This window comes from Hyperolius riggenbachi, chromosome 10 (assembly GCF_040937935.1).
Source record: "Hyperolius riggenbachi isolate aHypRig1 chromosome 10, aHypRig1.pri, whole genome shotgun sequence".
Classification (NCBI taxonomy): Eukaryota; Metazoa; Chordata; class Amphibia; order Anura; family Hyperoliidae; genus Hyperolius; species Hyperolius riggenbachi.
The window spans coordinates 199,339,154-199,360,180 of NC_090655.1; the positions used below are offsets into that span (position 1 = coordinate 199,339,154).

The 21,027-nt window shown below is 46.4% G+C and overlaps 2 protein-coding genes across 5 annotated transcripts in view; one reads left to right on the plus strand and one right to left on the minus strand.

Annotated features, from left to right (window-relative positions):
* RNF20 (ring finger protein 20) overlaps nucleotides 1-10,203 on the minus strand; it is a 69,564-nt gene extending 59,361 nt beyond the window's left edge. For 2 of the 4 annotated variants that reach the window (XM_068255609.1, XM_068255606.1), the window contains exon 1: nucleotides 7,828-7,927. The gene's annotated coding sequence lies outside the window, so the exon portion shown is untranslated. Of the gene's footprint in view, nucleotides 1-7,827; nucleotides 7,928-9,751; nucleotides 9,771-9,833 lie in introns of those variants that run through there. The other 2 variants (XM_068255607.1, XM_068255608.1) reach the window with 2 other exon arrangements.
* Nucleotides 7,989-18,949, plus strand: PGAP4 (post-GPI attachment to proteins GalNAc transferase 4). Its single transcript, XM_068255610.1, has 2 exons — nucleotides 7,989-8,231; nucleotides 16,114-18,949. The coding sequence occupies exon 2, from the start codon at nucleotides 16,283-16,285 to the stop codon at nucleotides 17,495-17,497; it is 1,215 nt and encodes a 404-aa protein (XP_068111711.1). The 5' UTR covers nucleotides 7,989-8,231; nucleotides 16,114-16,282; the 3' UTR covers nucleotides 17,498-18,949.
* Nucleotides 18,950-21,027: the final 2,078 nt, after the last annotated feature.

Sequence of the window (21,027 nt, forward strand, 5' to 3'; positions counted from 1 at the left end):
ACACTTTCCTCTCCTGTCCCATGCCTCACACTTTCCTCTCCTGTCCCATGCCTCACACTTTCCTCTCCTGTCCCATGCCTCACACTTTCCTCTCCTGACCCATGCCTCACACTTTCCTCTCCTGTCCCATGCCTCACACTTTCCTCTCCTGTCCCATGCCTCACACTTTCCTCTCCTTTCCAATGCCTCACACTTTCCTCTTCTTTCCGATGCCTCACACTTTCCTCTCCGATGCCTCACACTTTCCTCTCCGATGCCTCACACTTTCCTCTCCGATGCCTCACACTTTCCTCTCCGATGCCTCACACTTTCCTCTCCGATGCCTCACACTATCCTCTCCTCTCCAATGCCTCACACTTTCCTGTCCTTTCCAATGCCTCACACTATTCTCTCCCTCTCACATTTTTCTCTGATACCTCACACTAGCCTCTCCTCTCTGATGCCTAACAGAAATCTTTACTCTCTGATTATTATTATTATTGATTTATAAAGCACCAACATATTCTGTGGCGCTGTACAAAGTAAGAAACAAACATGGGGTAAATAATACAGACAATGGTGTACACTAATATACAAGATACATAATTGGTGACAAAACACAAAAAATGATACAGCATACAAAATACAGAATTGGTATTGGCAGTGATAAAAGTAACATGATGAATAAAATGTATAATGTTTTCCAAGACTCAAAAGAGGGAGAGAGCCCTGCCCTTGCGAGCTTACAATCTAAAGGGAGTGGGGGGAAACAAGAGGGGGGTAGTATACGATAAAATATATAAAGGCAGTGTTTTAGGATACCTAAAAGGAGTGCAATTTTGTCTTAGGACAAAGGGAAGTGGCCTAAGGTATGCTTGTCGGAACAAATGAATTTTTAGAGAGCGTTTAAAAGGTAACAAAGGTTGGCAAGTGAAGGATGTTTTGCTTGGAAGGCATTCCAGAAAAGCGGTGAAGCGCGTGCAAAATCTTGTAAGCGTGAATGTGAGGAGTTGATTCTAGAGGAGGACAACAGAAGATCATGTGCCGATCTGAGATTGCGATTGGGTTTGTATCTGGAGATTAGTGAGGATATGTACCGGGGAGAGAGATTGTGGAGAGCTTTGTAGATTAGGGTTAGGAGTTTGAACTAGATCCTCTGGTTAATTGGCAGCCAGTGAAGAGCTTGACAAAGAGGGTCAGCAGAGGAAGATCGAGAAGAAAGATGAATGATACGAGCAGCTGAGTTCAGTACCGACTGGAGCGGGGCCGGTTTGTTAGAAGGTAGTCCACAAAGTAGTATGTCGCAGTAGTCTAGACAAGAAATTATAAGAGCATGTATTAACATTTTGGTTGTGTCTTGAGTGAGAAAGGGACGGATGCAAGATATATTTTTGAGTTGGAGATGGCAGGAGCTGGCGCTTTGAGTCCGCAAGGAGAAAAGCGCAATATAAATGTTATTTGTCTTGTCTTGTTATGGAGTTAAGATGAGGAATAAAAGAGAGAGAAGAGTCGAATATTACCCCCAAGCACCGTGCTTTGAGAACTGAAGTTATGTGAGTGTTATTAACATTTAGGGCCCTTTTCCACCAGCGCTGGCTGAATCGCAAAACCGCAAACCGCTAGCGATTTTACAATCGCTACGGTTTGCTTTTTAACATAGGAATCGCGGTAGGTCATTTCCACTACCGCGATTCGCTTTTGTCGGGAACGCGAAGCGGAGCGATAATTGCCGCGATTTTGCTATGCAGTGCATAGCATAGCAAAATCGCGGCCGCAAACGTCGGAGGAATCACCGGTTTTGCGATTCAGCAATCGCTAGCGTTCAGCATGAACGCTAGCGATTGCAGGTGGAAAAGGGCCCTTATAGTTACTTCAGGCAGAGAGGTGGCCAGAGACGATGGAAAAATTATTAGTTCTGTTTTACTCATATTAAGTTTTAGGAAGCGAGGGGATATGAAGGAGGATATAGCAGACAAGCAGTCAGGAACACGTTTGAGGAGGGAGTTGAGGTCTGGGGCTGAGAGGTACAGTTGTGTATCGTCTGCATACAGGTGGTATTGAAACCTGAATGAGTTGATTAAGTCACCAAGACCGTGCATGTAGATGGAAAAGAGGAGGGGACCAAGGACAGAGCATTGAGGAACTCCGACAGACAAAGCATGAGGAGAAGAGATCTGATCTGAGTAGGAGACTGAAGGACCTTCCAGAGAGGTAGGAAGATAACCATGTGAGAGCGAGTCCCTTTATTCCTACATTTGAAAGTATTTGTAAGAGTAAGGTGTGGTCGATCGTATCGAATGCTGATGACAGATCAAGAAGGATGAGTATGGAAAATTGACCTTTGGATTTAGTTGTAAGGTCGTTGGCCACTTTAGTAAGGGCCGTTTCCGTGGAGTGGTTGGAGCAAAAGCCAGACTGGAACTGATCAAGTAGGGAGTTAGCTGATAAATAATGGCTTAATTCTGCATGTATATGGCGTTCAATTAGTTTGGATGCAAATGGGAGAAGTGAGACTGGGCGGTAGTTGGCGAGTGTGGTAGGATCTAGAGATGTTTTTTTAAGTAGTGGTGTCACAACAGCCTTTTTGAGTGGCGACGGAAAGATGCCAGTGGAGAGGGACAGGTTAAATAGCGATGTTAGTGCAGGCATGAGAGATGATGATAGCTGCGGAATGAAATAGGATCCAAAGAACAAGTGGTTACATTAGCTTTGGATATTATAGAGGAGAGAGAATGTTCAGAGAGTGAAGAGAAGGCTGTTAGAGAGCAGTCAATGAGAGGTGTGGAGGTGGGATTTGAGAACTGCATGTAGAATTCACTTCGGATTTTGTCAATTTTATCAGTGAAGTATGTTGCAAATTCTTCAGCTGATAAGCAAGATGAAGGGGGAGGAGGGGGATGGAGAACGGAGTTGAAGGTGCCTCACACTATCCCCTGCTCTCCAATGCCTCACACTAACCTCTCGAATACCTAACAGGAATCTCTCCTCTCTGATGCCTAACAGAAATCCTTCCTCTCTGATGCCTCACACTAACCTCTCCTCTCTGATGCCTCACACTAACCTTTCTGATGCCTCACACTAACCTCTCCTCTCCCTCACACTAAACTCTCCTCTTCAATACCTCACATTAACCTCTCCCTCTCCTTTCCGATGCCTCACACTAACCTCTCCTCTCCGATGCCTCACAGTGACCAAAATACTTGCATCTCGCTTGCCATTTCTGTCAGATGGGATCTTCAAATGAGCATACAGAATGAATATCAGTAAATGCAACATGGTGGACTGTGCTGGATAGGAGAGTAGAATGGGGAGAGCAGCAGAGGCAGGTTGGCATCTTCAGAGCTCAGATCACCAGTGGAGCCGCTGAGTGTGGACTGGATACGGTTTCATATTGACCTGAAAAATTAGGTAGGTCCTGACTAACGTGTTGTCTATTATTGGTGTCAAATATTACTTACCTCCACTCACTATACTGTATCACAAAATTGAAACGCTGCGTATCATCCAGCATCGTCTCCTCCCCCATTCCTAGGGGCTACCTCTGCAATCACATCCTTTGGTCTACTGTTCAAAACCCATGTTGACCTGGCAGAGTCAGCGTGGAGACTGTTTTCTCCACATGCCTGAAACTGTGGTTGTCATTAGCAACCCACGTCTGCATGAGTAGTAGTTTATTTCTTTACATCCCTTTATTTCTTTACATCCCTACACTACTGGTGCTCCCTGTTGCTCTTTTTGTCTCCTTTCTCCTCCAGGATTTGGGTTTTACAAATTGAGGTCATCTACCAGACACCCCAGAAAAACATGCTGGACTGCTCAAAAGACGTTCTCTGGGTCCTACAGCTTCACACCCTGATGTCCCATCCCAGAATTCCTCCTTTGATATCCCAGGAAACCTTCTCTAAGGTTACATCCCAGGATGCCTTCCCTGATGTCACCCCTCCAGTCACACCCCAGGATGCCTCCTCTAATGTCACACCCCAGGATGCCTCCCCTTATGTCACATTCCAGGATGCCTCATTTCACTGTCGCATCTCAGGATGCCTCCCCTGTCACATCTTAGGATACCACTTCCCAGGATGCCTCATCCTGCTATACACTTTTGTCAATACAGTCTCAGTCAAGCGGCTTCTAGTGGCTATCCCCTTTCTACAACTAGAGATCAGGAAGCGGTCACATCCCAGGATGCCTCATTGATGTCTCACACTTCCTTCTCCTTTCCTCTACCTCACACTATCCTCCTCCTCTCCGATGCCTCACACTAACCTCTCCTCTCCGATGCCTAACAGAAATCTTTCCTCTCTGATGCCTCACACTTTCCTCTCCTTTTCCATGCCTCACACTTTCCTCTCCGAAGCCTCACACTATCCTGTCCTCTCCGATGCCTCACACTATCCTCTCCCTCACATTTTTCTCTCTGATGCCTCACACTAGCCTCTCCTCTCAGATGCCTCACACTTCCCTCTCCTCTACTTCACACTATCCTCTCCTCTACTTCACACTATCCTCCTCCTCTACCTCACACTATCCTCCTCCTCTACCTCACACTATCCTCCTCCTCTACCTCACACTATCCTCCTCCTCTACCTCACACTATCCTCCTCCTCTACCTCACACTATCCTCCTCCTCTACCTCACACTATCCTCCTCCTCTACCTCACACTATCCTCCTCCTCTACCTCACACTATCCTCCTCCTCTACCTCACACTATCCTCCTCCTCTCCGATGCCTCACACTAACCTCTCCGATGCCTAACAGGAATATCTCCTCTCTGGTGCCTAACAGAAATCTTTCCTTTCCAACGCCTCACACTAACATTTCCTCTCTGATGCCTCACACTAACCTCTCCTCTCCGATGCCTAACAGAAATCTTTCCAATGCCTCACACTAACCTCTCCTCTCTGATGCCTCACACTAACCTCTCCTCTCCGATGCCTAACAGAAATCTTTCCAATGCCTCACACTAACCTCTCCTCTCTGATGCCTCACACTAGCCTCTCCTCTCAGATGCCTCACACTTCCCTCTCCTCTACTTCACACTATCCTCTCCTCTACTTCACACTATCCTCTCCTCTACCTCACACTATCCTCCTCCTCTACCTCACACTATCCTCCTCCTCTACCTCACACTATCCTCCTCCTCTACCTCACACTATCCTCCTCCTCTACCTCACACTATCCTCCTCCTCTACCTCACACTATCCTCCTCCTCTACCTCACACTATCCTCCTCCTCTACCTCACACTATCCTCCTCCTCTACCTCACACTATCCTCCTCCTCTACCTCACACTATCCTCCTCCTCTCCGATGCCTCACACTAACCTCTCCGATGCCTAACAGGAATATCTCCTCTCTGGTGCCTAACAGAAATCTTTCCTTTCCAACGCCTCACACTAACATTTCCTCTCTGATGCCTCACACTAACCTCTCCTCTCCGATGCCTAACAGAAATCTTTCCAATGCCTCACACTAACCTCTCCTCTCTGATGCCTCACACTAACCTCTCCTCTCCGATGCCTAACAGAAACCTTTCCTCTCTGATGCCTCACACTAACCTCTCCAATGCCTAAGAGAAATCTTTCCTCTCTGATGCCTCACACTAACCTCTCCTCTCCGATGCCTAAGAGAAATCTTTCCTCTCTTATCCCTCACACTAACCTCTCCTCTCCGATGCCTAAGAAAAATGTTTACTTTCTGATGCCTCACACTAACCTCTCCTCTCCAATGCCTCACACTAACCTCTCCGATACCTAACAGGAATCTCTCCTCTCTGATGCCTAACAGAAATCCTTCCTCTCTGATGCCTCACACTAACCTCTCCTCTCTGATGCCTCACACTAACCTTTCTGATGCCTCACACTAACCTCTCCTCTCCAATGCCTCACACTAACCTCTCCGATACCTAACAGAAATCTCTCCTCTCTGATGCCTAACAGAAATCCTTCCTCTCTGATGCCTCACACTAACCTCTCCTCTCTGATGCCTCACACTAACCTTTCTGATGCCTCACACTAACCTCTCCTCTCCAATGCCTCACACTAACCTCTCCGATACCTAACAGGAATCTCTCCTCTCTGATGCCTAACAGAAATCCTTCCTCTCTGATGCCTCACACTAACCTCTCCTCTCTGATGCCTCACACTAAACTGTCCTCTCCCTCACACTAAACTCTCCTCTTCAATACCTCACATTAACCTCCCCCTCTCCTTTCCGATGCCTCACACTAACCTCTCCTCTCTGATGCTTCATGCTAACCAAAATACTTGCATCTCGCTTGCCATTTCTGTCAGATGAGATCTTCAAATGAGCATCAGAATGAATATCAGTAAATGCAACATGGTGGACTGTGCTGGATAAGAGGAGGACGAGGAGAGTAGGAGGGGGAGGAATTCTGGGATGGGACATCAGGGTGTCAAGCTGTTGGACCTAGAGAACGTCTTTTGAGCAGTCCAGCATGTTTTTCTGGGGTGTCTGGTAGATGACCTCAATTTGTTAAACCCAGGTCCTGGAGGAGAAAGGAGACACATCCCAGAATGCCTCCCCTAACATTACATACCATGATGCATTCTCTAATGTCACATCCCAAGATGCTTATATCACTGTAACATCTCAGGATGCATCCCCTGTCAGATCCCATGATGCCTTCCCTAATGTCACATCACAGTATGCCTCATTTCACTGTTACACCCCATGATGACTCCACTGATGTCATACCCCAGAATGCCTCATTTCACTGTCACATCCCAGGATGCCTCCACTGATGTCACACCCCAGGACGCCTCATTTCACTGTCACACCTCAGTATGCCTCCACTGATGTCACACCCCAGGACGCCTCATTTCACTGTCACACCTCAGGATGCCTCATTTCACTGTCACACCCCAGTATGCCTTCACTGATGTCACACCCCAGGACGCCTCATTTCACTGTCACATCCCAGGATGCCTCCCCTGATGTCACACCTCGGGATGCCTCATTTCACTGTCACATCCCAGGATGCCTCCCCTGAGGTCACACCCCAGGATGCCTCATTTCACTGTTACATCCCAGGATGCCTCCCCTGATGTCACACCTCAGGATGCCTCATTTCACTGTTACATCCCAGGATGCCTCCCCTGATGTCACACCTTAGGATGCCTCATTTCACTGTTACATCCCAGGATGCCTCCCCTGATGTCACACCTTAGGATGCCTCATTCCACTGTTACATCCCAGGATGCCTCCCCTGATGTCACACCCCAGGATGCCTCATTTCACTGTTACATCCCAGGATGCCTCCCCTGATGTCACACCTTAGGATGCCTCATTTCACTGTTACATCCCAGGATGCCTCCCCTGATGTCACACCTTAGGATGCCTCATTTCACTGTTACATCCCAGGATGCCTCCCCTGATGTCACACCCCAGGATGTCTCATTTCACTGTCACATCCCTGGATACCTCCCCTGATGTCACACCCCAGGATGTCTCATTTCACTGTCAGATCCCTGGTTACCTCCCCTGATGTCACAACCCATGATGCCTTATTTCACTGCATCAGCACTATCTGTCATGCAGTTTATGTCACATAATCAACAAATGTGTATTAATCACCCAGTCTGATGAAAACTATCCCGACATCCACACCAGCAGCTGGAGGCCAGATAGATGAATATATTGTATTGGGATAAAGTCAGAGTACCTGACATGTATCACACAGCTGCATGTACGTGGTCCCAGCCCCACCAACCCTATATACACCCTCTCTGCCCACCCAGCCTCCCCTGCCCCCACCACAGTGCCACACACCCTGCCTCCTGGCACTTCATTCATCCCACTTCATCATTAGGTACTATTCTTTACTTACTGCCTCTGCTCGGCTCACCACAGCCCTCTCCGGAGGCGGAGGTGACGTCAGGGCAAAGCAGCCTGGGAGTGGTTATCGAGGCCATCTTGGTGGCGTGACGTCACACGCTATAGTATACGAAATGACGCTTGCGTGAAAGATCACCGATGTACAGTCTGCTACAGCGGGCGCTGTCGCTCAAGCGCCCTCTGGTGGTGGCTGGCCTGACCATTGCTAATCATCACCCATCAGACATGTTGGTAGAGGAGGAAGCAGCGGTGTTTCCAGCTGAAGTGTTGTTGGGAAATCAGCTTCCTGATCTCTAGTTGTAGAAAGGGGATAGTCCCTAGAAGTTGCTTAGCTGAGGCTGTATGTGTATATATGTGTATAGAATGATGTAGTGCCAAGACTGCTGATGGGGGCTGGTAAGTAGCTTCTTCTGTATTAAGACACTTTACTTTGTGGAAGGTGAATAATATTTAAAGCCGATCTGAACACAGAACTTCCTCTCTGCTCCAAAAGATAAGCAACAGTATAATAACCATTAAATAAAAACATTTCATTTTATTGCTGATAAAAAGCTTGCAATTAATCTGCAGTGTGTCTGCCTTCCTGCTTTCATGGAAGCAGCTATAGGGTTAACATCCTTTGTTTACATCCTGGCAGTTCTGCCTTGGAAGAGGAGATTTCTGAGCTGACACAGCTAAAGAGATCAAATTACAGTGGAGATTAGTCACAGATGAGGAGGATTAATACAAGCTAAAGTAACTAAATACATAAAGGGTGCATTTTTCTCTGTTTTCCTTCTGTCATGTGCAAGAGTTCAGGTCCACTTTAAGGCGGCCACTAATGATCCAATACTTTTCATCCAATTTTACCAAATGTATGTAGTATAAGGGTAAATTGAGTGAATATATTGAATGTATAATTAATATAAGGCAGTCTCTTATATTACAGATAAATGGTAAGATTGGTTGAATTGGATCATTAGTGGCCACCTTAAAGAGACTCCGTAACAAAAATTGCATCCTGTTTTTTATCATCCTACAAGTTCCAAAAGCTATTCTAATGTGTTCTGGCTCACTGCAGCACTTTCTGCTATCACTGTCTCTGTAATAAATCAATGTATCTTTCCCCTGTCAGACTTGTCGGCCTGTGTCTGGAAGGCTGCCAAGTTCTTCAGTGTTGTGGTTCTGTGATGAATCTCCCCCCTCCAGGCCCCTCTCTGCACACTGCCTGTGTGTTATTTAGATTATGGCAGATTCTCTCTTCTCTCTTATCTTTTACAAGCTGGATAAATTGTCCTCTGAGCTGGCTGGGCTTTCACATACTGAGGATTACAGACAAGGGCAAAGCTGTTTGCAAGAAGAAAAGAGCAGCCTGAAACTTCAGTGCATGAGAGCAGAAGGGGGAAAGAAATACACAATGATCTCTTGAGATACAAAAGGAATGCTGTATACAGCCTGCTTGTGTATGGATGTATTTTCTATGTGTGGACATGCTGTACATCAACCTACTTCCTGTTTTGGTGGCCATTTTGTTTGTTTATAAACAAACTTTTAAAAACTGTTTTTAACCACTTTTAATGCGGCGGGGAGCGGCAAAATTGTGACAGAGGGTAATAGGAGATGTCCCCTAACGCACTGGTATACTTTTGTGCGATTTTAACAATACAGATTCTCTTTAAGGCCTCTTGCACACTGCATGCATTTCCGATTCCGCTTTTTAATCAGTTTTTACCTCCGATTTTTAATCTTTACTGCATGCTGCGTTTTTTGATCCGTTTTTCTGTTGAATGTATTCAGGGAAAATCAGAATTAAAAATCGGAATCTGAATCAGAAAATGGATTTGCAGTGTGCAGGGAGCCTAAAACTGTACACTGCAGGCTGCAACACTTAATTCAGGGTAAAACAACAAAGGGCAATTTTACAGAAAGTACTCTACCTAGGGTGACCAGATGGTTTGGGGTAAAAATTAGAACACAGACAGTCAAAAAGGAGGACAAAATTCCCAACTCCATGGTTACCATATGTGTCAGCTTCTTTTCTTCATGCCTCAGAACACAGGTACGGTATGTTGTCTTGTGACGCTCAGAAAAATTGTATTTTCGGTTTTAGCATTTTCTGTACCTTTTGAGTCTGACAGTTTACAAAAAAAAGTATTATTTATTACTTTTTTGACAAATAATTGTAGTTTATTACGCTGTCAGGCAGAACTAGAATATAAAATAGCCCACTACTTGATGGTATAATTATTGATAACTAGTAAAAAAAACAAAAACAAAAAAAAAAACCTGCCCATTAAAAAATGGGAGCTAGGCTATGGGGGCTCCCCTCCCTGCCCCAGCAACACGAGCACAGATGCGTTCCGCTCGCCCATCCTCCACCGCTGTCCGCAGTATATGCACACAGGGAGACATTGCTTGCTTGGCAGTTGGGAAAAGCTGTTATTTCCCACAATGCAATGAGGTTCACAGACAGCAAACTGTCAAGTCTGGAAGCACGATGCAGAGACACAGGGGCTTTATTATATAGGACTAGTAGACCTAAGCCCGTTTAAAAACGTTCCTGGGCGTGCGCGCGCCCGGCACCCGCCGCACACGCGTCTACCGGGCGTGCTCGGCCGCCTGCTCACACGCCGCCCGCTGGACTCCTTGGCCCTGTCCCCGGCCTCCTGTCTCTGGGTCCGTGCTGTGCACATGCGCAGTGGCCAAAAGCACGGACAATGCTACACAGGGACAGGAGGCACGGACACAGGGGTTTTATTATAGAGGATGTTAGGTAACCTCATGCAGGTAAATCAAAAATGGCCATAGGCTGCTGAATCTCAGTCTACATCATATGTAATTAGTCAAAAACAATTAACTCTGTTCATGATTCCGTGAAAGGAGGGCATTTTACCACATTTTTGGAATGCCTGGAGGACAGAGGAAACTAAGGCAGGGAACACGCTTGACTGTTTTCCTGCGCGTTTTCTGCACAGAAAAACTGAGAATCATGTTCAAGAAACACTGAAGTGAGTCTAAATTCCCTTTTTTAACTTGTAGTTATGTTCATCACTATAACCCCTGCTTAAACGCTGCTATCCCACGGGGTTAATATCCCCCAAATCCAGCCCCCCCCCCTGCAAAATCCACAACTTTTTTGGTCGTGGATTTTGCTGCTCACGGAGGCAGAGCTATGAGCCGCAGTTCTGCCTCCATGCACGCGTCTATCAGCGGCGGATCTCCGCCTCTCCCCAGCCCCTCTCTGTGAAGGCAGATTGAGAGGGGCGGGGAGAGGCGGCGATCAGCGGGGATTGACGCGCTGAGAGGCAGAGCTCCAGCCATAAGCTCTGCCTCAAGCAGGAAGCACTCCCCAGACACTGGAGAGGGGATTTGAGGGGTATTAACCCCTTGTTTTGCCGCAGGACAGAGGCGTTTTAGCAGGGGTTATAGTGATGAACATAACTACAAGTTAAAAAAGGGAATTTAGACTCACTTCAGAGTCTCTTTAATCAATGGGCTAGTTCACACTTGATACATTTTTCGCACGCAGAAAAAAAACTGACATTCTGCATGATTCTGCAAATTCTATCAGTTTTCTCTATCAATTACATTAGCTGCTATAAAAAAAACCGCACGCAGTTTCCTGCATACAGACACACTTGGGGCTTGATTCACTAAACCGTGATAACTCCTATCATGGCCACGCTAGCGTTTTCACACTCAATTTTGTGTTTTGCGTGCAATTGTGAGTTTTCAAGCGCAATCGCAAATTCACGAAATTAGCGCGGCCATGATGTGAGTTATCACTGTTTACTGAATCAAGCCCTAGGTGTGCAGAAAATGTACACAGAAAAACGTGCACAGAAAACTGAAAGACAAGTGTGTTCCCTGCCTAAAGAGGACATGTCCTCCTTTTGGAGGACGTCTGGTCACCCTAGCTGTACCTTATCTAGAGGCACAAATCCTAGCTGTTCCCTATCTATAGACATAATCCTGCCAGTCATACTATTCATGTTGCAAGAGGGTGCGAACAGTTCGTGAAGATTGCAGGTGTGCTGCAAGAATTCATTGATGGAGGGCTCCTGACCTGGAAATTCAAGTGATCTGAAGTGATGATCATGTCTAGGAGGACTCATGGAGAAACGTGTGATCAGTTTGGTCAGGTGAAAGATGTATAACTCTCTGATTTGCTAGTCCTGATCATGTGTTAAAGCAGGATGTGATCACAGCAAATCAGAGCTTTGCAAATCTATTAGCTGATCAAACAAATGACATGTGTCTCTATTAGTTCTAGACATGACCCTCAACAGTGATTTTATTTCACCATAGCTAAACAAGTAGCCTATACACAGACAATCTCGGCCGCTGAGTGCTTACCCAGGAATAGAATCAGATTTGCATTGAATTTTATTGGCCAATATAATCTACAGAAATTTTACTTGCTCAAGGCACATAGGCATCATAAAACAGAATAGCTATTTGTATGTAAAGCGGCCATTTTGCAAGTAGAGTATATGCCTCTGTACGGAACTGCTGTCCTACTCCATAAAGAGCAAGAGGAAGTACCTTATCAAATTTCATGTTGCATTAGATGTGAACTGAAAGCAGTGTTTCTTGTTTTTCTTGCTCTACAACGAGCATGAACTGCCTTAGGCTGAAAAGGAATTTTGAAACAAGACTAATCAGATTTACAAGGCTAATCACTGATACCTGTCAGCATGATTGGTTAATCAGCTGACAGGTCACTTTTGATTCGTTTATGAATATGATTAGCCACCAGCAAAGGTCTCATTGTTCGCCGATTCCCGGCGATTAGAAAATCACTAGCGATTTCCAAATTGCTGAAAAACTGTGGTTTTCCCACGATTCCCGAGCGAATGCAATTTTGCGGTAATTGGCATGAATGCAATTGCTCTGGGGAAATGACAAAAATGTTACAGGCAGCGCTTCTGCAATCATCCTACGATCATAACGTTTCTGTGGGCTAGGGCTGTGGAGTCGGTACAAAAATAATCCGATTCTGACTTCTCAGATTATGAAACGACCGACTCCGGGTACCCAAAATTGCTCCGACTCCTTACTCTAATTTTTACAAAGGCTATGGATTTGGTTCAAAAATTATCCGACTCCTCAGTTTATTGAAACCTCTGAGTCCAGGTACCCAAAATTGCTCTGACTTCTCAGCTTCAACTCTAAAGCCCTGCTGTGGGCTTATTCCTTTCAGTAGCAAAGTGCTTTTAGAAATTGCCAGGATTCCTAGAAAGCAAAAACGCTACTGAAACTGTATTGAGCGCTCAGCCTTAAAGGATACCTTGGTGCTAAATAGAATAGTAAATTGTGTGTGTGTGTGTGTGTGCACACATAGGCTTACCCGTGGTCTCCTGTTCCTCCGTAACTGGCCCTGTTCTAAAGCCCTGGTCGGCAGGGTCGGCACAGGCGCAGTAAGTCTGCGGGAGTACACTTGCACTCCCGTGCTGACCCTGCCGACCAGGGCTTCAGAACGGGGCCGGTTACGGAGGAACAGAAGGAGACGCCAGGCAATCGTACAATAGTCAATGAGATGCATATTTCAGCTTGCATGCAGATTTTATGAAAATTGTCCTGATTGAGAAAAGGTCGAATGTGAGAGAAATAGAATATTTTTTGCATTAGTTCGCGTTCCATTAGCGTGTTTTTTTTATGCGTTTTTAAAATCAGAAACCTTTCCATTTTCCCAATCACAATGTATTTGGCCACAATGTGGAGAATTGCAAACGAACATGTAAAATGTAGCGTAAAAAAAGCTATCACAATTGCTGAGCACCAGAAACTATGACATTGCATGGAAAATACTAGGACAAGTGTATTCCCTGGCTGGTATTCCAGCCTCCTCCTGAGACCCTGTGCACTAGCTTGGGCGCTGAAGTGCAGTGTTCTGCATTATGCAGGATCCCCGAATTCAAACACCAACACTAATGGCGACACTCCTTGTGCATGTATATAAGGTTTAAGAATGTATTAGAGGCAGAGGCTCCACATAACAGCAAGGTAAATATCTTTAAAGAGAAGGTTCAGGGACTATGAAAAAAAAAATAAAAATCCTTATCCACTTACCTGGGGCTTCCTCCAGCCCATGGCAGGCAGGAGGTGCCCTCGGCGCCGCTCCACAGGCTCCCGGTGGTCTCTGGTGGCCGACCCGACCTGGCCAGGCCGGCGGCCAGGTCGGGCCTCTTTTGAGCTCCATTGTGCATTCCACGCCGGCGCGCTGACGTCATCGGACGTCCTCTGGGCTGTACTCCACAGGCGCAGAACAACTGAGCCTGTGCAGTACAGCCCGGAGGAGCGCAGAAGAGGCCCGACCTGGCCGCCGGCCAGCTCGGGTCGGCCACCGGAGACCACCGGGAGCCTGCGGAGCGGTGCCGAGGGCACCTCCTGCCTGCCACGGGCTGGAGGAAGCCCCAGGTAAGTGGATAAGGATTTTTATTTTTTTTTCATAGTCCCTGAACCTTCCTAGGTTCTCAGTGCTCTTGTGCATATGTGTTATGAGTGTGATCTGCAATGCAGATTGGGCATAGACATTAATACAAAGCCTGCATGCAGCAAATTAGAATAACACAATCAGTTATAATGCAGTACTGTGAACAGGCCCGTAGAATTATATGGGCAGTGAGTTGACATGCAGAATTACCATATTTTTCGGCATATAAGACACACCAGCCTATACGATGCACCTAGGTTTAGAGGGCAAAAATCGGGGGAAAAATGAAACCTAGGTGCAGGGGTGTCTTGTGGACCTTCCCCTTCCCCCCCAAACAGTCTTTCTCTAAGCTTCACTGCACAGCTTAGCTAATCCCTGCTTCACCACACTACACTTCACTTACCCCTGCTGCCCCCAAGGACTACACTACACTAACCCCTATGCCCACCAGCTATACTTCACTAAACCCTGCTGCTCCATTACACTGCACTACACTACACTTCACTAACACCTGTTGCTCCCACCAACTACACAACACTACACTTCACTTCGCTAACCCCTGAGGCTTACCAGCTACAGACACTACACTACACTAAACCTCGATTGGAACATCTCACCTGATCCTGCTGCATAGATCCTCTCCTTCTCCGTCTTGCTCTGGTCATCGCAGGGCACCGTCCTTCAGGATGAAGCACATCAGAAACCCAGCCGCCATGCTCCTCTTATCCACAGTCTCCATCTGTAGGCTGCAGCCACTGCACATCTTCTGCTGTACACGTGCCGCCGCCATCCTCCCTGGTTACAGCATCTGTCCTTGTAATTTCCTGGTTACAGTTCCCCTATCACTGTATTACCTGATGGCGCACATACGCTGCAAGTCGCACAGTAATAGGGAAACTGTAACCAGGAAGTCCCGAGTAAGGACGCTGTAACCAGGGAGGATATCGGTGGTGCTTGTTCAGCGGAAGTCTGCAACCTACAGATGGAGACTGTGGAAAAGAGGAGCTTGGCAGCTGGGGTCCCGATGTCCTTCATCCTGATGGACTGTACCCACGGAGGAGGAGACTATTGCAGCAGCAGGATCAGGAAAGGCCTTCCCTGCGCACTCTGTTACACTTTATTCCATATCCTCCAAGTAGCACCAGCTTTTTCCCTCCAGTTTTGGGGAAGAAAAAGTGCATCTTATTTGCTGAAAAATACGGATTCTGCAGCATAGATCAGAGTGCTAAGTTGAGTTACAGAACAATTCCTCATGTCAACTCACTGCCCATACAATTCTATGAGGCTGTGCACAGTGCTGCGTTCTAACCAACCGCGTTATTCTAGCTCGCTGCATTCAGGCTTTTTATTAAAGACTGTCCAGTCTCCATTGCAGTTCACAGTCATTATGCAACAGACCACTGTGAATCTAACCTTAGAGCTGGCTCACACTACGAGTGCTTTTCTAAGTGCTTGTGATTTGAAAAGATCTTGTTAATGTAATGCTATGTCTATGTTCTCACTGGAGCAATGTGATTTAATAAAAGTCACTCATAGCATTACATAAGCAAAAGTGTTTCAAGTCACTAGCGTTTAAAAAGCCCTTGCAGTGTGGACCAGCTGTAAGAGTAGAAAATGCCAGTCCCCATAGTCCTCTTACTATGGGTTGCCTTGAACATGCTCTGCTGTTTCTATATAGGTATGAGTAGGGAAGGCAGCCTGATAAAAATTCTGCCCCTTGGCTTGAATGGCACTTCTGGTTGGATTGAACCTTTAACATAACTGTATGCCATTTATATGTATTAATATCCTAGTTATATCCTCTCCAGTTATATCAGTTATTTTTCTGACTTAGTATATTGACTTTTATTATTTATTTTACAGGACTGTTTCACGAGGTCCAGTGTATTCTAGGGCGGTCTTACGCTGGAGTGGCACGAGTGGAAAATAATGACTTGTGGCCAGTAGTGGTAAAAAGTGATGGGAACTAGCATGTTAAAGAGGAAAAGGGATATTGATGGAATGAGATAAAGCATGAGGTAATTCATCTATCATGCGCCTGTCATCGTGTTTGAGGTCACGCTGCTTCCACTACTCCCTTCTTGTAGTCCTCACTCTGTTCTTGGCCACTATTTGTTTCCGTGGCCTCCTCTACTCGCCCCTGTTTTCACGGAGACTTCACCTCATGCGCCTGAGCCGTGAGTTTCTGCAGCAAAACCTGCAGGAAGGGTCTGAAGCCTTACGTTATTTCCAGCAGCTCGCGTCTGTACCCAGCACCCTATCTCCTAATTCATCAGTGCCCTGTGTTCACCGGCCACAAGGAAGCCTTCAACCGTCACGTGAGAGTGACCCCACTCCTCTGGTAATCACCATCATCACAACACGGCGCCGGCCTGAGTATCATTATCTCCTGCAGGTGGTACGCGGCTTTCTGGATCGGAAATCTGAGTGTGGGCCAAGCTGCTCCAATTTTCAAATTTTTATTTGCAACGTTGACCCATCACCTGAAGACCACGATGAAGCCTGTCTCCTCTCCCATGTGCTGCCAACAGTGGCACGCTATGAGAGTGAGCACCTGGATGATGCACCAAACCGCTTCGAGCAGGAGAAGCAGGATTATGTTTTTTGTCTAGCCCGCTCTTTAGAAATCTTCAATCCAGAATACGTGTTACTTGTAGAGGATGATGCAGTCCCTTTAAAAGACATTTTTAGTGCATTCTTTCATTTGGTGCAGGTGCGCTTCCCTCAGGAGCCTCTAGATGGTGGTCTCTATGTCAAGTTTTACCATCCTGAAAGACTTCAGGGCTATATCAACCCAGAGCCCATGCGAATTTTGGAGTGGATTGGATTAGGGACAGTAGCAGGTCTGGTCCTGAGCTGGGTGTATATGTTTATCTCGCAACAGCAGCGGTATAGCTGGTGGATGTTTGTAGCATTCACTATTTACAGCATGATTGTGGCAGAGCTTGCCGGACGTCACTACCTGCTGGAGCTACGAAGGATGTCACCAGCGCTGTACAATGTGGTGCCGGTCACAGAGTGCTGCACGCCAGCCATGTTGTTTTCTGAGGCATCGGCAAAAAGGACTTTGTTGTACTTGACAGAATTAGTCTGCCAACCAGGTTATGCCAAAGACATTGCCCTGTACCAGGAACTCAAGAGAAGAGGAGAATGGGCCTGGGCACTGGAACCCAATATGGTGAAACATGTGGGAATGTTTTCAACACTTAGAGGGAACTTTGAAAATGAAGAGCCCCTGTTGCTGTAATATTTTTATTATTATCCTGAGGAGGCCAAATCGGTCAGAAGTGGCCCATAACACATCAAATGCTGTTTTTTTTTGTTGTTGTTTCTTCTTTGTTTTTCTTTTGCTAGGTTGAAGCTTTAATGTTCAGAAATTGCATATGAAAATGCACCTTATTGAATGTGTATACTGTAAATGCTACAGCAATCATAGATTCATTTTATAATGTTTGCTATTTTGGGGGGCTAGACAATTATACTGTCAAGGCAGGTCTGTCTAATGAAGGAACATTCAGCCAATCGTGATTTTGCTATAAAAAAAAATAAAATAAAATAAAAAAAAAAATATATATATATATATATATATATATATATTCGCAAGGAATGAAGTGAGGCTATCACTGTAATACCCTGTGGCATTCTGTTCCTTGGTTAGCTATAGCAACCCTGCACTAACACAGTGGCATCAGCAGGCCCATCAGTAAATGTGCATAAAGACTCTAATGTTGCAGCAAATCTAGTAAGTTCATTGTCACAGGATAGTCGAACGAGAACTGGAGTAACTAGTTTCTTTGATTGTCCCAACTCCCCGCCCACTTTCCCCACTTGCCTTCAGTTTTTGAAAGCTATCCTAACTTCAGAAACAGACACTTGCCTAAGGAAAAAGGAAACTTCTGGATCTTATTGAGGTTTCTCTCCAGGCCCAGTCCACCCATGATGCCAAGTGAGGCGACTTCCTCAGGTGGCAGAAGTCTAGGGGCAGAAACAGGAATTAAAGAGAGTGTCTAGCCAACCCATGACTGGGGGCAACTGTACCTAGCTACTAACCCAGGGGGCACCTATAACTGGCTAGCTACCTATGCTAAGGGTGTTTTTTTGGGTATCTCGCTGCAGCTAAAATGTGTGGTGCAAATTGTTAGGTGCAGTGCAATCATTCCAGTTCGGGGGGGGGGGGGGCGCATCCTCTCAAGACTGCCTCAGGCAGCGAAAAGTCTAGAACTGGCCCTGCTTCTCTCACTGTCCTTTAACATCGGGGCCTTGCTCCTTTTCTGTCATGTGCACTAAGCTTTGGCTGGAGTGCACTTTATATCTCTCCCCTAAACTCTGAGAAACCTAATATTAAAGGTTCTCCATTCTGACATCTTGTTTTGTGACGTTGGTAGATTAAACCAGGAAGTTAAACCTCGCCCCACCAGTGATACGACTTCTTCGCAGTGGGAGGGACAAGTACTTAACAAGTTGCATGCAAGCTGTTACAGGAAACCAACATCCTCAAGTGGTAGACAGGTCGTGTGTATGCTCGTTGTGTATTTTATCCCATAAGTGGGGCTTGCACTCTTTTGCAGGTAGGCACTCATCTGTTTTTAAGTAGCGCTGTTCACTTCCTTGCTATGTACTAATTTAATTCATTTTTGGTCAGCCGCTCCCACTTAACAGCTCTGCTTTTGGTGTATATGCAGAGCCTCTGTTTGGGTTCAAGGTGCGTTTGCAGTCTCGGGGGGGGGGGGGGGGGGGGGGTGCTCAGCGCTTCTCTGATCGGAGGCCATTCAGAGGCGGCCTGGTGATGCGCTGATCCCACTTTTTGCGCAATTTCTAATTTTACTTGGTAGCGCGCCCAGGCTATGCATATGCATAGGTAGGATATAGTTAGTGCTAGGTCCCCTCCCATGGAGGATTGACTTCTTCGCAGTGGGAGGGACGAGTACTTAACAAGTTGCATGCAAGCTGTTACAGGAAACCAACATCCTCCAGTGGTAGACAGGTCATGTGTATGCTCGTATGCTCGGTGTGTATTTTATCCCATACGTGGGGCTTGCACTCTTTTGCAGGTAGGCACTCATCTGTTTTTAAGTAGCACTGTTCATTTCCTTGCTAGATACTGCTTCCCTGCTCACAGGGATGGGATGGGTAGAGTTTAGCTTCTGGGATGCAGTCAAACATACTGCCTGGATTTAATATGTTCTGACCAAACCCTGATGCATATTGGCATAACTTGCAACGATGCTGAATGATTGCACAGGGAATAAACAGTAGCAACACGTGAGTCAAATTTGACCCAATCCGCTGTAATTGTGCTAAATAATAGGTAAGTAGATTACTACCATATATCAATTACATATACAAATGTTAAAAAGGAGCTGTAACGGTAAAACGTCCCCTGGGGGGTACTCACCTCGGGTGGGGGAAGCCTCAGGATCCTAATGAGGCTTCCCACGCCGTCCTGCGTCCCTCGGGGGTCTCGCTGTAGCCCTCCGTACAGCCGTGACGCAATATTTACCTTCCTGGCTCCTGCGCAGGCGCTCTGATGGCTGTCGGCTCCGAAGTAGGCGGAAATACCCGATCGCCGTCGGGTCCGCTCTACTGCGCAGGCGCAAGTCTCCGGCGCCTGCGCAGTAGAGCGGACCCGACGGAGATCGGGTATTTCCGTCTATTTCCGAGCCGAATGCAGCCACAGCGCCCCCGCTGGAGCCAGCAAAGGTAAATATTGAAATTACAGTCGGGCCTGTCGCCGGCTGTTCAGAGGGCTGCAACGAGACCCCCGTGGGACGCAGGACGGCGTGGGAAGCCTCATTAGGATCCGGAGGCTTCCCCCACCCGAGGTGAGTACCCCCCAGGGGATCTTTTTCAAGTTACAGAGTCTCTTTAAAATAGTTTTAATAGTTTAAAAACAAAAAACATGAGGTAGACTATGTACAGGCGGGTGTCTTTGCTGTTCCCCCCCCTACATGTAAGTCACTGCAGTATGTCAAAGGTGGGGTGTAGCTGGCCCTGAAAGCCCTGCACATAGTTATCGATTAGATAAGGTACCTATCAGTACTATGAGACACAAATCGATTGGAGGGTGGGTAAAGCAGACATGTGTCAAATGGTGTATGCAGTACATGAGGCATCAAGCTACTGGACCACGTGGTCGACACAGCTGAAGGATACACTCAGACAACACGACTGATGCATCTACCCATAACCACCCCAATTCAATCGTTAAGTAACAATATGAGGGATAGCAGTAGAACAAAGGAGTGCATAAATATGTACAGAGTTAGTGCTCGACATGTTTCATCTGATTAAGATGTCGTCAGGATTTCATCAGGAGCTAGATAAAGTGCTAACAGATATAGAGATAAGACCCCCCCCACTACATACATTTTACATATACAATGCTCAGGACAGAGCTCTGTGTGTACCTGTCAGCTGTGTCGACCACATGGCCCAGCAGCTTGATGCAATAGAAGAAAAAGACTGGGTCTCCACCTGGATAAATGCAATTGTAGCACTATTTTATTGCACCATAGTGACAAAACAACACGACGTTTCGGCCAGCAGGCCTTTATCAAGTGATAAAGGCCTGCTGGCCGAAACGTCGTGTTGTTTTGTCACTATGGTGCAATAAAATAGTGCTACAATTGCATTTATCCAGGTGGAGACCCAGTCTTTTTCTTCTATTGCTGTGGATTGTTGCACCTTGAAGGATCCGGGTGTGGACTGGTGGACTCCCTGGCTTCACATATTATTGCAGTTGAGCTTCTAGGACTGTTTGTTTTTTTCCAGCAGCTT